The 16,868-nt window shown below is 47.4% G+C and overlaps 1 protein-coding gene across 1 annotated transcript; it reads left to right on the forward strand.

Moving 5' to 3' along the window:
• The first annotated feature begins 619 nt into the window (after positions 1-619).
• TCN2 (transcobalamin 2) lies at positions 620-16,025 on the forward strand. The gene is made up of 11 exons (XM_053368360.1): positions 620-782; positions 943-1,184; positions 2,673-2,823; positions 3,677-3,866; positions 6,006-6,166; positions 7,544-7,705; positions 9,378-9,553; positions 10,527-10,698; positions 12,523-12,721; positions 13,649-13,770; positions 15,410-16,025. Exons 3-11 carry the CDS (start codon positions 2,757-2,759, stop codon positions 15,469-15,471), a joined length of 1,311 nt encoding a protein of 436 aa, XP_053224335.1. The 5' UTR covers positions 620-782; positions 943-1,184; positions 2,673-2,756; the 3' UTR covers positions 15,472-16,025.
• Positions 16,026-16,868: the final 843 nt, after the last annotated feature.

The following is a 16,868-nucleotide window of genomic DNA, read 5'->3' on the forward strand; positions in this document are numbered from 1 at the left end:
AACTCCCCTCAAAGTATTCTGGGTGCAGTAGTTTGTTAAAGGTTGCTGGGAATTGTAACTCTGTGAGGGCTCAACTACACTGCCCAGAATTCTTTGAGGGAAAGAATATTATGCTTCGAATGTGTTTTAAATGTACAGTGTGCCCAATTTTACAGTCAGAGTACCGTACTTCAAATGAATATGCAGCCCATCAGTGATTAATCCAGGCTTTCCCTGATCCATAAATTCAGACGCTATGTGCCTGAATCCCCCGGAATTCCTGCTTTATTTGTTATGTTATCATATTACTGTTTTATTGGTTTTATGTTACATTTTTGTTCTAACAATAATGTTTGCTTTTATGTTGCACACAGGGCTTAATATTTTTCTCCCCCAAATATATTAAGCAGCTTATAAGCGCTTTTAAACAAGAAAGGGAGATTTCCAGCATTTTAATTTTTTTAGAGAGAGAAATGAAATAGTTACATCTGATTAATGGTCAAATTAACTCAGATCCTGCAAAAAGAAGTTCATATACAGAGCTTGATCCCTCCTTTTTCACACTCCGGTATTCTATAGCCTAAACATATATCTTGATGCAAAATCACTATGGGCAAACTTCACTTTGAAAACTTGTGTGAGGTTTCTTTCAGTGAGGAGTTAGGAGTTTTGTTTCTTTTTTTAAAAAAGGAGAAGAGTTGTGTTCAGACAGGTGCCAGCTTAGGCTGTTACGATCTTTGTACCCGTTATCTGAAGACACGTTCCAACCAAGAGCATTGCATTATTTCAGATTATTATCTGAGGTAAATCATGGGAAGGTACTAATATATCATCAGCTAGGTCACAAGGTTATTTGGGGCTCCTTTGTTCCTGGCCGTCTCTGTGAATTATTCCAACGTGCTCTTGACCTGTCCTGATTCCACATATTCAGGACTCTGGAACTTGCGTATTTTTCCCTTCCAGAGCTGCAGCCCAGCCACTTAAATTGAAAGGAAACACTCTGCAAACAGCTGACTTCAGCAGCTGGAGGAGATGTCACGTGACCTGAAATAAACAAGAGTGAAAGAAGATTCCTCGCTGCCTGCCTGTGGTGAGAAAGTGGAGGAAAAGTCTCGTTCTAAAAGCTGATTTCAGTCCTCGCGCACCCCAATTCATAAGTCACAGGAAGAGGTGAAGACTCCTAGGACATCAAGTGACCATATCAGGTAGGCTCTCCTCCTTAAGACAGCTTGTTTCCCCCTCACACCCCACATCTCCCCACATAATTCTTGATCCCTCGGGTATAATGTCATATTATTGATATAGCTCAATCCCAAGCATGTTTATTTATGCAGAATTAAGTCCTGCTGTATTTAGTGGGGCTTCCTGCCAGGAATAGGTCCATGGGGTTGCAGCCTGAAGCACTCTTATCCAATAAGGGATGTAAGAGGCAGACACAATGGCTTGGCTGAGCAGGTTGAAGGGGGAAGAATGTACGTAGTTCAGTAGTTCCCAAAGTGGATGGTATATCACACTATCCCTTCTTGCAATTCCCAGCAACTGACATTTAGAGGCATACTTCCTCCAATAGGGGAAGTGGAACGTAAACATCTAGCAGCCACTGACGGCAGATCCTATTTTCCGGGGACAGCCCTCGATTTACAGAAGCCGTCCCGGTTTCTGATTTGATCCCAAAATGTCCCGTTTCCCTTAGGACGTCCCTGGTTTCATTTTAGAAATGTTGGAGGGTATGGTAGGACATCCCTGTTTTCATCAGAGAAATGTTGGAGGCAGTGCCGGATTTATGTATAAGCTAAACAAGCTATAGCTTAGGGCCCCAGTTTCTTGTCCCCCCCCCAATTTCACTATTAATATACTTCTTCTTAATTGTATTTCAGTTCAACAATTACAGTGGTACCTCAGGTTACATACACTTCAGGTTACATACGCTTTAGGTTACAGACTCCACTAACCCAGAAATAGTGCTTCAGGTTAAGAACTTTGCTTCAGGATGAGAACAGAAATCGTGCTCCGGTGGCGTGGCGGCAGCAGGAGGCCCCATTAGCTAAAGTGGTGCTTCAGGTTAAGAACAGTTTCAGGTTAAGAACGGACCTCCGGAACGAATTAAGTACTTAACCCGAGGTACCACTGTACTTTGATAAAATACAAATTTTGTTATGTGCAAATGACTTTAGATACCTATTAGGTCCATAAATTACCATATATCATATATTCAGCGCACAAAAAAGCGACAAATTGTTGTTGACGAAGGACAGCTGGACATACCAGGGCCCCATTACCTTCAGTAGCTTAGTGCCTCATCAAACCTAAACCTGGCCCTGGTTGGAGGGCAGGGGGAAGCATTATCCACGACAAGTTTATTCCTGCATTGAGGGCATGGGAGTCCTCTCTGTGAATGTGTGGTGGACCACTTCCTAGGCTTGATCTCAAAGGCTGTGGCGTGGAGTCTCATCCTGCCACCCACTATAAAATATCTAGGTGAGATAAAGTGGTTTCTGTGGAACCAAATACGGGTGTAACATGCTATCTGTGAAGCATCAAGAGGAAGGATAGCCAGTGGACATTTCTGATCTGCCTCACCAGCCCTTGTTGTTTCTCATCCATCCAAAGTCCTTCCTGTTGCGCAGACTCAGCACTTCTTCCTTGGGAAGATTGTGTCATCACTGATATTCCTCCCATTGAATCTTTCACAGGCTGTCTTTGCCTCCAAGTTCCTGGACTCCTTCCTGAAATTCTGGCTGGCATCTCTGTCTGTTGACTTCCTTCTCGTGACAAGCATGGACCCCAGAGGTCTATGGTTCTTCGTCTTCTTCCCTATCCTGTTTGCCTCCGTCCAGCTGTGTGGTAATCTCTGATTATGAGAAGTATCATATAGATAGATAGATGATAGATAGATAGATGATTGATAGATGATCAATAGATAGATGATCAATAGATAGATGATCAATAGATAGATAGATAGAGTTTGCAAATTGCTTTTCCCTCTCACTGAAATTCTTTAAAAAACATGAAAAAGATTCACATTATGATGTATAACTATCGAGGATGTATAAGACAAGATTCTTACAGCCATAGCTGCCAACGTTTCCCTTTTTTAAAGGGAAATTCCCTTATTCTGAATAGGATCATAGCTGTCAACCTTCCCTTTTTTTGCGGGAAATTCCTTTATTCCAGCGCTGTTTCCCGCTGCTTCCTGCTGCTATGCCGGATTGTTAGATATCCTGTAGACTGTCCCTGGGACAGGTGAGGCTGCTGATCCCTTATTTTCAAATCTGAAAGTTGACAGCTATGAATAGGATTCCTTGCAAGAAAAGGGAAAAGTTGACAGCTATGCTTTACAGCAGAATGTAGAAGAGAATCAGAATGAAGGTGGAGAATCTGTGGCGCTGATATGGGAAAAGTTTTTACCTTAATGAGGAAGGGTCAGGGCAGATTCACCCCATGCATTTAAAGCACATTCAACACATCTTCAAAGTTCATGACCCCCACCCACCCGGGCAAGAATGCTGGGAACTGTAGTTTCAACCTCACAGAGACACAAGTTGGTTTCATTGCAAGGGGTTGGACTAGAACTCTATGATTCTATGAATTGCCAGAACCCTTAATATAAACTACAGTTCCCACAGTTCTTTGGGGGAAGTCATGTGTTTTAAAGCAGCCACATTCGCGATCCTGTTTTGTTCTTCTCTCGGGTCAGAAATCTCTGCAGGAAATTCTGATCGCATCAGGTCTTTGAACGCGGAGCTCCTGAAAGTGGCGGAGGATGCGTCTGAGGAGCCGAACCCCAGTGTTTACCTGGCCCTGCGGCTGTCTAACGACCACAACTTGCAGAAGGAGAGCCAGTACCTCCAGCGCCTGAAAGATGCCTTTCAGCCCAATGCCAGCGCGTATGTTTAGCACAGGGTTTTGGTGGTGGGGAATTTTGCAGCATGAGGGCCAGAGGCAGAAGGGGGTGGAGCAATGAATGTACATTGCTGGGAACCACAGAAAAGTCCTCTTGGGATCAGGTCCCCTGCTTGCAGGTTTCACATATGGGTACAGTCATACCTCATGTTACGTCCGCTTCATGTTACATTCTTTCAGGTTACCTCCCGTGGCAATCTGGAAGAACCGGAAAGGGTTACTTTTGGGTTTCGCCGCTCGCGCATGCACAGAAGCACAAAATGACATCATGCGCAGAAGCGGCAAATCACAACCCCCGCGTGCGCAGACGCACTGCTGTGGGTTGCATTCTTTTCATGTTGCGAACGGGCTTCCGGAATGGATCCCGTTTGCAACCAGAAGTACCACTGTATCTGGTTGGCCACTATGAGAACAGGATGCTGGGCTGTACGGGCCATTGGCCTGATGCAACCAGCAAGAAACTCTTAATCTCAGGGTTATGGGTTTGAGTCCCATGCTGGGCAAAAAGATTCCTGCATTGTAGGGGGTTGGACTGGATGAACCTCGTGGTCCCTTCCAACTCTACCATTCTATGATATATTAGTTCAGTATACTCTTGCATTCCAACAAAGCAACATCAAGCAAGCAAGCAAGCAGACAGACAGGCCCACCCCATTCCAAGTACAGTGGTACCTCAGGTTACATATGCTTCAGATTACAGACTCCGCTAGCCCAGAAATAGTACCTCGGGTTAAGAACTTTGCTTCAGGATGAGAATAGAAATTGCGCAGCAGTGGTGCGGTGGCAGCAGGAGGCCCCATTAACTAAAGTGGTGCTTCAGGTTAAGAACAGTTTCAGGTTAAGAATGGACCTCTGGAACGTATTAAGTACTTAATCCGAGGTACCACTGTATATTGGGACGCAGGTGGCGCTGTGGGTTAAACCACAGAGCCTAGGACTTGCCAATCAGAAGGTCGGTGGTGCGAATCCCTGTGATGGGGTGAGCTCCCGTTGCTCGGTCGCTGCTCCTGCCCACCTAGCAGTTCGAAAGCACATCAAAGTGCAAGTAGATGAATAGGTACCGCTCCGGCGGGAAGGTAAACGGCGTTTCCGTGTGCTGCTCTGGTTCACCAGAAGTGTCTTAGTCATGATGGCCACATGACCCGGAAACTGTACGCCGGCTCACTCGGCCTATAGAGCAAGATGAGCGCCACAACCCCAGAGTCGGTCACGACTGGACCTAATTGTCAGGGGTCCCTTTACGCTTTACCTTTTTACCACTGTATATTACAATCTGAGTTTTGGCAGTGGGGGAGACAACAGAGGGGAAGAAGGGGAGAGGGTGAGGGTTACAATCAGGTCTTCATTTAAAATACAGTGGTACCTCTGGTTACGTACTTAATTCGTTCCGGAGGTCCGTTCTTAACCTGAAACTGTTCTTAACCTGAAGCACCACTTTAGCTAATGGGGCCTCCCGCCACTGCTACGCCGCGGAAGTGCAATTTCTGTTCTCATCCTGAAGCAAAGTTCTTAACCCAAGGTACTATTTCTGGGTTGGCGGAGTCTGTAACTTGAAGCGTATGTAACCTGAAGCATATGTAACCCGAGGTACCACTGTATAGCAATAATGCCACCATTATTATGCCAGCGAATGTAAATTTTATTATGAATGAACATCCTAATTCGAGACGAAACAAAGAGAGAGCCGGTGGTGGTGCCGTGGTTCGTCTGCTGGACTAGGAAACGGGAGGCCGGGGTTCAAATCCCCGCTCAGCCACAAAGCTCACTGGGTGATGTTGGCCCAGTTAGGTACTTCAGCCTAACCTACCTCACAAGGTTGTTGCGCAGGGAGAGCCATGTACACAACCTTAAGCCCCTTAGAGAAAAAGGTAGGCTCTGAACGCAATAAAACACGGTTTCCCAAACTTAGGTCGCTGTTGGACTACAACTCCCATCCTCGCTAGCTAGCAGGACCAGCAGTCAGGGTGTGATAGGGTTTGTAGTCCAGAAACAGCTGGAGACACAAGCTTGGGAAGCCCTGTAATAAAATTGAACTGGATAAATGAAGGTAAACCTGGAGAAGGCCTAGCCTGGCTGCATGGGAGGTGCTAACAGTGTGGTTATTCTGACTTCTTCCAATCCAGCTCTCTGACTCCAGTCCGCTACCATGAACATCCTAGCACAGGTCAGCTGGCCCTGTACCTCCTTGCGCTGCGGGCCGCCTGCCACGACATGGAGGCACTGGAAGGGAGGCAGCTGGTGACGCAGCTTAAGCTTCACTTGAACAAGGAAAAGGCGCAGATAGGTAAGGTTCCAGGCGATGGCAACGAAGTTTCTTTGCTGCGTTCGCTGTTTTTCGGCAAGAGACTAGGAACCGCTTTCTTCCCGACTGGGAAGATTACACTATCAGACTGAACTGTACGCACCTTTCAGAGGTGTCCTCGGGGCTCCTCTGGGTGGCGTGTTTATTGTTTTCTTAGAGCAGGTGGCGCTGTGGGTTAAACCACAGAGCCTAGGACTTGCCAATCAGAGGGTCGGTGGTTCGAATCTGCGCGACGGGCTGAGCTCCCATTGCTCAGTCCCTGCTCCTGCCAATCTAGCAGTTCGAAAGCACATCAAAGTGCAAGTAGATAAATAGGTACCGCTCTGGTGGGAAGGTAAACGGCGTTTCCATGCGCTGCTCTGGTTCGCCAGAAGTGGCTTAGTCATGCTGGCCACATGACCCAGAAGCTGTACACCGGCTCCCTTAGCCAGTAAAGCGAGATGAGCGCCACAACCCCAGAGTCTGCCACGACTGGACTTAATGGTCAGGGCTCCCTTTACCTTTTGCCTTCAGCCAAATGCATACATGAAGTACATTAAAAAACACGACACACAAGGGAAAAGGGATGGGGAGGGAAGGGGGGGAAATAATCAAACTAAGGCACCAATTCTTTTCTTTTTTTTAACCAATTAATTTTTATTTATTTTCCAAATTTATAACACATCAATGCCAAATTAAAACTAATTTAATACCATTTTTTCAAAAACTGGCTCCCTTTCTCAGATATTTCCATTTCTTCCCCTATTACATGCTGCTTATATTACAAATTTATCTCTAAGTAACACCCATTTTTAAAAACAAATACAGTCGTACCTTGCAGTGGCGTAGCGTGGGTTGTCAGCACCCAGGGCAAGGCAAGTAATTTGCGCCCCCTAACCCGTGGATTTGCGCCCCCTAACCCTAACCCCCAGATGTTGCGCCCGGTGCGGCTGGCCCCCCTGCACCCCCCACGCTACGCCACTGGTACCTTGGCTCCCGAGCGCCTTGCGTAAAAAAAAAGCGTAAAAACATTCAAAACATAAAATCTGCAATAATGTAAAACATACCACAACATTCTACATGTCCGGGTAGGCTGGTCCAAAAATGCTTTTAGCAGGTGCCAAGAAGAGCACAATGAAGGTGCCTGCTTGGTGTCAAGTGGCAAGGAGTTCCAGTGGGTAGGTGCTGCCACATTAAAAGACTGATTGAATGAAAGCAAGTGTTGGAAGTCTGAATTAGGGGCAAGCACTTAAAGAGAGGTGTTGCCAGCATCTGGAAGCCTCAGAGCAGGGCTTCGTAAGCTAAAAGACAGCAGGGAACTGGGTAATTAATTATGGCAGAAAAGGCAGACTTACCCATTGGTCTTTCTCCTTCACCCAGGTCACAAGGACACAGGACACCCCATCACCAACTACTACCAGTACAGCTTGGGGGTCTTAGCCTTGTGTGTTCACCGCAAGAAGATCGACGAGCATGTGATCCGCAAGCTCTTGCACGCAGAGGAGCGGGGACGATTTGTGCTCCACAACAAGCACTCTGTGGGTACGTGCTGCGCCCTTTGCACATGAGTCCATTCAGGTTTCTTGATCTCAACTGTTTTCTGCCCGGGGGGGTGGGGTGGGGGGTTGATGCCTTTCAGCTTTAATGGTCTGTGCAGCTTCTGGCTGGGGGCAGCAAGCAGTTGGGGATGACCCATTTTAATCTGGTTTGCAAGAGGTTTTTTTTACTGCTGGTGAATGACTAATAATGATGATGATTTTATTTAAACCCCATCCATCTGGCTAGGTTTCCCCAGCCACACTGGGTGGCTCACAAGAGAATATTAAAAACACGACAAAACATCAAACATAAAAAAACTTCCCTAAAGAGGGCTGCCTTCAGATGTCTTCTAAAAGTCAGATAGTTGTTTATTTCCTTGACATCTGATGGGAGGGTGTTCCACAGGGCGGGCGCCACTACCGAGAAGGCCCTCTGCCCGGTTCCCTGTAACCTCACTTCTCGCAGTGAGGGAACCGCCAGAAGGCCCTCGGAGCTGGACCTCAGTGTCCGGGCTGAACAATGGGGGTGGAGACACTCCTTCAGGTATAATGATTATTGTTAGCAGTAGTAGTAGTAGTAGTAGTAATATACTATCCTATACCCACAGGTCTCTGGGTGGTTACAACATAAGCCACATTATAAAAACACAAACTACATTATAAAAACAAAAACATCCCAATGAAGCTTCCCAACACATTTAAAAAGGGCATTGGATGTTAATTAGCCAAAGTTCCTGGTTAAGGAGGAACATTTTTTGCCTGGTGCCTAAAGGTGTATAATTGGGACACAGGTGGCGCTGTGGGTTAAACCACAGAGCCTAGGACTTGCCGATCAGAAGGTCGGCGGTTCGAATCCCTGCAACAGGGTGAGCTCCCGTTGCTCGGTCCCTGCTCCTGCCAACCTAGCAGTTTGAAAGCACATCAAAGTGTAAGTAGATAAATATGTACTGCTCCGGCGGGAAGGTAAACGGCGTTTCCGTGCACTGCTCTGGTTCACCAAAAGCGACTTAGTCATGCTGACCACATGACCCGGAAGCTGTGCGCCAACTCCCTCAGCCAATAAAGCGAGATGAGCGCCGCAATCCCAGAGTCGGTCACGACTGGACCTAATGGTCAGGGGTCCCTTTACCTTTACCTTTAAAGGTGTATAATTAAGGTGCCAATTGAACCTCCCTGGGGAGAGCATTCCACAAACGGGGAGCCACTGCAGAAAAGGCCCTTTTTCGTGTTGCCACCTTCCAGACCTCTTGTGGAGGAGGCACACCAAGAAGGGCTGCTCTGGGGCTCTGTGCCCATTTCCCCTGTAGCAACTTGGCTGTCTTCTCTGGGACCTGCCCTACTGTTAGACAGAGTGGGGCATTGCCTCAGGCGGCAAGGGGCAGGGAGCGGTGATTAGCTGTTGGGAGGACAGAGGGATGGAGAAGCAGGGGGCACCGTGCGTATGGAAAACGGGTGGTGGCTTTCAGTGCTAGAGCACCTGCTGTGCTTGCAGACAGTCCTGGGTTCAATTGCCCACATCTCCAGTTAGGTCTGGGAGAGACTCCCAGAGCTGCTGCTGGTCACTGTAGACAGTACTGAGCTAGGTGGACCGATGGAGGATGCAAAGGATGTAGAGATGTGTTGGGACTGATGGGTCAGCTCTCCTCTTCATGGCTGTTTTAACCTTGCTTTCCCAGACACAGAGGCGATGGGAGGTCTGGCCTTTGCCTGCTTGGAACGAGCCACCTTCTACAAGCCAGAGCTGATGGCAAACCTCAGCCAGGCTGTGCAGAGAGTCAAGCGGAAGATACTGCAGGCCAAGACTGCAGAAGGGGCTTTTGGCAATATCGACAGCAGCCCCCTGGCCACACAGGTGAGGAGGACTCTGCAGGCAAAGTGGAGGGATGGCAATTCTCACATTTACTATTTTGTAGCTCTTGCTAAGCCATTTTCTTACTCTGTAACCACGAGGTGGAAACTTGAAGGATCTCTCTACTAGTGGGCATGGCCCATTAGAGCACTGCTCCACCAACCTCCCTCGCCCCCACCCAGCCCCCACCTGCCTGGCCTTTTATATACACTTATACCTCGGGTTAAGTGCTTAATTCATTCCGGAGGTCCGTTCTTAACCTGAAACCGTTCTTAACCTGAAGCACCACTTTAGCTAATGGGGCCTCCTGCTGCTGCCGCACCGCCGGAGCACGATTTCTGTTCTCATCCTGAAGCAAAGTTCTTAACCCAAGGTACTATTTCTGGGTTAGCGGAGTCTGTAACCTGAAGCGTCTGTAACCTGAAGCGTCTGTAACCTGAGGTACCACTATACAAGCAACCCGGAGGTAGCTGAGCCTCTCTGCTTCCTCCTCCTCTGTAGTCGCAGAACTCAACAAGTAGGAGGGCGAACAAAGCTAGGATGAGCTGGCTCCTCCTGTCATTGGCTCTGGTGCCACCTACTGTTGGTCTCCTTACCTTCTGCCCCATCAGCCCCATCGGCCCCAGCCACCTCTGGATTTCCTTTCCTGTTGCGTCCCATTCCAGAATCTGATTCTATCCACTTGGCTCTATGGTTTTTTTCAAACACAACTTGCAGTGCTGAAGAGGCAAGTCTTTTTTTCCCAATCTGAGGTTGAAGACCTTGGCTAGGGAATGGCTTGCCTCTTCAGCACAGAGTGGAAACCTCTACGGAACGTCCGGCTGATGCGGCATTTCCCTTCTAGCTTTGCCAGGATTTCAGGCAATGCCAGCTGGCCACCGGTAGCCTCTTCTACCGTAGGTGGGAGTGCAAGAACTAACATAAAAAGGCACTTTTCTTCAGTCTCTGATGCCTTTCCCATCTCTTTGCGATTCAGTTCCTCATTGCTACGGGGATGAACCCAGAGTGTCCCAAGGCTGTTGCAACCCTGATTCGGAGCCTGGAGCGAGGAGATTTCCAAAACGCCCTCATCAAGTCCCAGTTGCTGCCTGCCCTGCATGGCAAGAGTTACCTGGATGTCGCCAGGATGGTGTGCCAAGCTGAGACAGGTAGCGGTGGGGAGAGCAAAGAGGATGTTGCAAAGGAGTAGTGGGGACGCAGTCCACTTTTGGGTCCAGTCAAGCTGGGGTAGAGCTGTGGAACACTGAGACCATAGAGGGGGACCAGATCCAGAACTGGTCTCTGCGGGCCATTTTGACAGGTGCGAAGGGCTGCCTACATGTTAGTTGCCTGAAATCAAGTCACACAATCAGACACAGGCTTGTCCCAGCGAAAGAATAAAGGGTGCAAAAACTTACGGAATATGCAGAAATGGCAAAACTTACCGGAAAAATAAGAAATCAAGGCAACCAACTTTTTTAAATAAAAGAACAGAAATGGTTTATTGAATATTTACTAATAATCTGTAAACAGATAAGAACACTGGCAGGATTATTGTAAAAACCTGCCATTTTATAAGAGTATATATTTAAAGTAGATGAATTAATGAGTAAATTAATTTGGAATATGCAGAAAATATAAAAAAATAAATTTAAGGAACTGCAGAAAGAGGGGGGAGGAAGTCGAGTTTCAAAATGTTAAAATGATGGTTAAAATCATTTACATGTGTAAAACTGAAAATCATAAATAAAATAACTATTATTATTTTAAAAAAAGATCAGACACAGGCTTAGCTCCATTCTTAGCAATGTAGCTTCCACAGCGCTGAGACCGGAGAGAAGCCTCTGCCTGCTGCCATTAAAAGACCTATAAACAAAGACTTCTCTGTGATCTTAGTGCTGTGGTGCTAAGCACAAAGGTCGGAGATAACAGCTCCCTGATGTCTCATCTTAGCTCTCAGTGCTTAGATTGGAGGCAGCAGATCTCTGTGCCTGGAGCTGCGGAATTCGCTCCTCCAAGAAGCTATGATGGCCACCAGCTCAGATGGCTTTAAAAGACAAATTTGTGGAGGAAAAGGCTGTCGACAGCTACTAGCCAGGATGGCTGTGTACTACCTCTGCTGTCCGAAATATGGGAATCACACTCTGTGCTCAGGTCCTGTTTGTGAGCTTCCCAGCTTTCCGGGCCCAGCAGGCACTTCTTATGTCCTTATGACAACTTGCATACTCTCTTCGCCGCCAGCCAAAAAACAAGCAGAGGTTTCACCTGAGCATACACAGAGGGCCTCTTGCTCCCCCTCTGAGATTAAAGAGGCAGGGTTCTCCGGGTACCACTTGAAGGCCGGAGGGGGAAGAGGGACACCTGTGGGGAGGTGGAGGACACCTGGAAAGGGTCCAAAACGGCATCACCGATGATGCAGAAATGATAAGGTCCACCAGGAGCTCAGCTACACTCGAGTAGGACCCTGGCAGAGACACATGCCCAACTGGCATGTTCCCTCCCTCCTGGTTGATCGTTCAGGAGCTTCAAAAGCTTTCTTCTGCCCGAACATCACAATGACCGATGCCAACAGACATCGGCACACTTAGGGATCCGCAGAGTTTGCGCATCATGCGTAACAGACTTCAGCAACTCAGCATTTTGGCTAATCTACTTTATTTACATATAAACACACGCAGAGCACTTCAACATGACTCCCTCTCTCTCTAGCATCAGACAGCAAAGAGAAAAAGAACAAAGGACAATAGCCCCACTTTACGGAACACAGTAACACAAACATCCTGTCTCCGTCACTTCCCACTTTGTGGAGTCAAAACATACCACGTCATGTGATAGACAACAATCCCATGACTGCAATCATGGAGCAGGAATTCTAACAGAACACACCTGGGAAGGGTCCAAAACGGCATCACCAATGATGCAGAAATGATAAGGTCCACCAGGAACCAGCCTGACTCCTGATGCACCCTCAACCTTTGTTTCCTTGCATGCAGGTGGTTTGAATTTTGTCACCTCCTCTCCCAGGCTGGAGCCGACCGCCGGGAATAGGCCAAGCATCCGCATCGAGCTGCTTGTGAAGCAGCCACCTCTTCGCGTGCCGTTGTACAGACACGTTGTCAGAGTTCCTCTCGGCTCCTCTCTGCTGGATGTGCTGAAAGTTGCAGAGAAGCTGAACACCCCTAAGCGCTTTACGTGAGGCTACTTCCATCTTCATTTGCTTTGGCAGGTGTTATAGAGGGGGTGGGAGCAGTGGAGGTACAGGAACTGAGGGAGCTGCCCTCCACTGGGGCAGACCACAGATCCATCCAGCCCAATACTGCCAGCACTGTCTGGCAGTGACTCTCCAAGGTTTCAGACAGGGGTGATTCATAGCCCTACCCGGAGATGCTATGGGGTGGGGTGGGGTTTGAACCCGGGACCTTCTTCATGCATTGTTTTTGGTTTTGATTTACAGTCGTGCCTTGGTTCTTGAACAGAATGCGTTCCGGGATTCCGTTCGACTCCCGGGAATGCGTTCCGGGAACCGTTCAAAAATCGATGCATGGCTTCCGATTGGTTGCAGGAGCGTCCTGCAGCCAATCAGAAGCCGTACCGGATGTTCAGCTGCCCTATACCCGGAGATCTCAGGGTGGTTCACAGAAAAGATCACAACATATGCAATCAGAATAAAAACAATAACTCAATAACCCCGCCCCCCGAAAAGAGCCACATTTTAAAAGGGCATAGGATGTCAAGCAAGTCAACCAAAGGCCTGGTTAAAAAGGAACATTTTTGCCTGGCATCTAAAGGTGTGTAATGAAGGTGCCAGGCAAACTTCCCTGGGGAGAGCATTCCACAGACAGGGAGCCACTGCAGAGAAGGCCCCGTTCTCGTGTTGCCGCCCTCCGCACCTCTCAAGGAGGAGGCACACAAAGAAGGGCCTCAGAAGATGATTTCAGAATCTGGGTAGGTTCAAATGCTTGGATTGCAAGTTTCCCACATGCAAACTGTTCAGCCACTGTAGGAACAGGATGCTGAGAAGGGAGGCCTCTGGCCTGGTCCAGAATGGTTCTTCCATTGTTCCTACATCTGCTCATTCCTCAGCTCTTCATGACGCATCTTCCTTTTTTTGCTAAACAGGTTTGAGACCCAGAAGACGCTGTCTGGCCCTCTGCTGACCGCAGTGATGGGGGTGAAGCCCCGGGAAGGGGAACGCAAGTACTGGAAGGTTCTCCGAGCTCCAAACACTGCCCTGGAGCAAGGCGAGTGATAGAAACCCAACAGCAAAGGAGACCTTTGTCCTATCTCTGGGCGCGGGGAGGGAGGGATTGGCTTGGAGCAGCTTTGGGCTACAACTCCCATTAGCCTCAGCTAGCATCACCAGTTCCAGCTCTGAATCATTCCCTAGGCTTTGTCCCCACATGATTCCAAGCCTGATTTACCCCTTAGGGACTAAATAATGTGCCTGTGCTGAGGGTGTTAATTTGAGGGCATAGATTCTCTTGGCAGAGCCTTTAAGGTAAAGGGACCCATGACCATCAGGTCCACTCGTGACCGACTCTGGGGTTGCGGCACTCATCTCGCTTTACTGGCCGAGGGAGCCAGTGTACAGATTCCGGGTCATGTGGCCAGCATGACTAAGCCGCTTCTGGCGAACCAGAGCAGGACATGGAAACGCCGTTTTACCTTCCCGCCAGTGCAGTACCTATTTATCTACTTGCACCTCGACGTGCTTTCGAACTGCTAGGTTGGCAGGAGCAGGGACTGAGCAACGGGAGCTCACCCTGTTGTGGGGATTCAAACCGCCGACCTTCTGATCAGCAAGTCCTAGGCTCTGTGGTTTAACCCACAGCGCTACCCGCATCCCTTATCCTACATCAATTTCTCTGCATGGGTGTTGCAATTATAGAAGGGCAGTTGAATATATATAGTTTTAATTCTATCCAGGTTTAATTGTTTTTTAATGATTGTATTTCCCCCCCCCCATGTTTTAGCTGTTATTATTTTAGCTGTAAGCCACCTTAAGTCAGGGGAAAAGGAAGGGTGTTATTATTAGTAGTACAGTGGTACCTCGGATTAAGAACTTAATTCGTTATGGAGGTCCGTTCTTAACCTGAAACTGTTCTTAACCTGAGGTACTTTAGCTAATGGGGCCTCCTGCTGCTGCGCGATTTCTGTTCTCATCCTGAAGCAAAGTTCTTAACCTGAGGTACTATTTCTGGGTTAACGCAGTCTGTAATCTGAAGTGTCTGTAACCCGAGGTACCACTGTAGTAGTAGTAGTATTACAGTGGTACCTTGGAAGGCGAACAGAATCCGTTCTGGAAGTCCATTTGACTTCCAAAACGTTTGTAAACCAAGGTGCAGCTTCCAATTGGCTGCAGGAAACTCCTGCAGCCAATTGGAAGCCGCGGAAGCCCCATCGGATGTTCAACTTCCAAAGAACTTTCACAAACTGGAACACTCACTTGCGGGTCTGCAGTGTTTGGGAGCCAAAACAGATGAGTACCAAGGCGTTCGGGTTCCAAGATACGACTTTATTGTGAATGCACCCAGCATTGGCCTTGCATAGCCAGCAGATTTAATTCAGTTTTTGTTGCATTTCCAGAAGGCGTTGAAGGTGGCTTGGATGTTACAGGCACTGAGAGGTGGATGCATGAATGCATTCACTTCTGCTTGGAATGATTTATCTTCAAGCATATGTTTGCAAACCAAAGTCTAGGAACTTAACGTTTTTATTTAAAAAACTGAGATTGTCAGGAGATGGAATTCTGCACTTTATTTCTCCACTCCCATATCACTGCAGCAAACCCAAAGTCCTGGGGAGGAGCTAGAGCAGGATTTGGTCTTCGTAATGCTTCTCTGTTCTTACCGCCTCATCTTTTGCCCTCCCGTTTTGCAGGTATCGCAGACTACATCCCACAAAATGAAGAAACCATCCTCTTCAAATTTAGCCCTTGGTAGAAACAGCCCACACTCTGATTGATTGGCTCTCTGCTATCTCTGCCCCAACTGGCTCACAGGACACATAAAGACACCAGCGCAGAGGGAGCAGTGAAGAAATCCTGAAACAACAGCGGAACACAAGCTCTGCCCGAGGCATAATGGAGAACAGCAACAACCGATAGACATAATATATTACAAGGACATGAAGAAACATTACAGACAGAATAATTGCCACACCCAGGAAGAACAAGAAGAGAGTTTGAATGCTTCACCTGTAGCTGTATAAATCATTTAATGTGCCAATACAAATGGAAGTCTTTAAAACTGCAGCTGGCCATATAAAGGATTGTTATTTTGACCAGAACGTAATTGGAATTTATAAGATTTTGGAACGCAGAAATGAAGTAAACCTTCAAATCATCAATTCTAGCACGTGGGAGGTCACCTAAATTGTATAATTTGGCATCTCAGTGATTGGTATTATTAATTGTATTATAATTTGGCAATGTTAGAATGAGGCTAGTATTGGATTATTGTAATTGAAAACTAATAAAAAATATTTTCCATTCTTATACAGTAATTCTTTTGGACTTCCACCCAACATTCTATGACAGTTCTTTGTACATTTCAATTAGCTGCACATGTAGTAATATCTTATTTTCAACCTTCTCATATCCCTTATATTGTCAACTGCTAGTCAGAAGATATCCCCTACTTGTAATTAAGATTGAATTTTTGTAAATATTCCCCTAAATACTCCCACTCACTCCTTGTCTGTTTCATCATCTACATTTCTTATTTTGGGTGTCATATTTGCAAGCTTAGCAAATTCAATGAGTTTGTTTAACCATTGTTCTTTCCCTGGGGTCTCTGTTTCCAGTATCTTGTATATAATATCCTTGCAGCTGTTGTAGCATACAGTGGACGCTTGGGTTGCGAACGTGATCCGTGCGGGAGGCACGTTTGCAACCCGCAGCGCACGTCTGCACACGCGCGGGTCGCAATTCGGTGCTTCTGCGCATGTGCAAAGTGTGATTTAGCAGTTCTGTGCATCTGCAAGCGCCGAAACCCAGAAGTAACCCATTCCGGTACTTCCCGGTTTGGCGTGGTGCGCAACCCAAAAACGCGCAACCTGAAGCGTCTGTAACCCAAGGTATGACTGTATAAGTGAAAAAAATTGACCCTCAGCTTCTAGGCATTGCTTTGAGCTGCCCTGGGAAAAACACAAACAAACAAACAAAAATATATTTATAAATAAACACCCACCCATATTTTAAAAACATGGATCCAATCCGAAACCGCAATCTCTTCCCAAGCCTTGCTTGGGCGCGGCAGCAGCCTCTGCGCCATCACGCTGCTGGCCTCTGCGCACAGGCGGCGGTGCGGGCGCAATTTTGCGCACGGAGCCGCGGGAG

This window comes from Podarcis raffonei, chromosome 16 (genome assembly GCF_027172205.1).
Source record: "Podarcis raffonei isolate rPodRaf1 chromosome 16, rPodRaf1.pri, whole genome shotgun sequence".
NCBI classification, from domain to species: Eukaryota; Metazoa; Chordata; class Lepidosauria; order Squamata; family Lacertidae; genus Podarcis; species Podarcis raffonei.

Bases quoted from the DNA above. Each gene is read 5' to 3' on its own strand.
- TCN2 (XM_053368360.1), top strand. From the start codon at position 2,757: ATGGACCCCAGAGGTCTATGGTTCTTCGTCTTCTTCCCTATCCTGTTT. The intron at 2,824-3,676 runs GTAATCTCTGAT...CTCTCGGGTCAG, and splicing joins TGCCTCCGTCCAGCTGTGTG to AAATCTCTGCAGGAAATTCT. The intron at 7,706-9,377 runs GTACGTGCTGCG...TTGCTTTCCCAG, and splicing joins CCACAACAAGCACTCTGTGG to ACACAGAGGCGATGGGAGGT.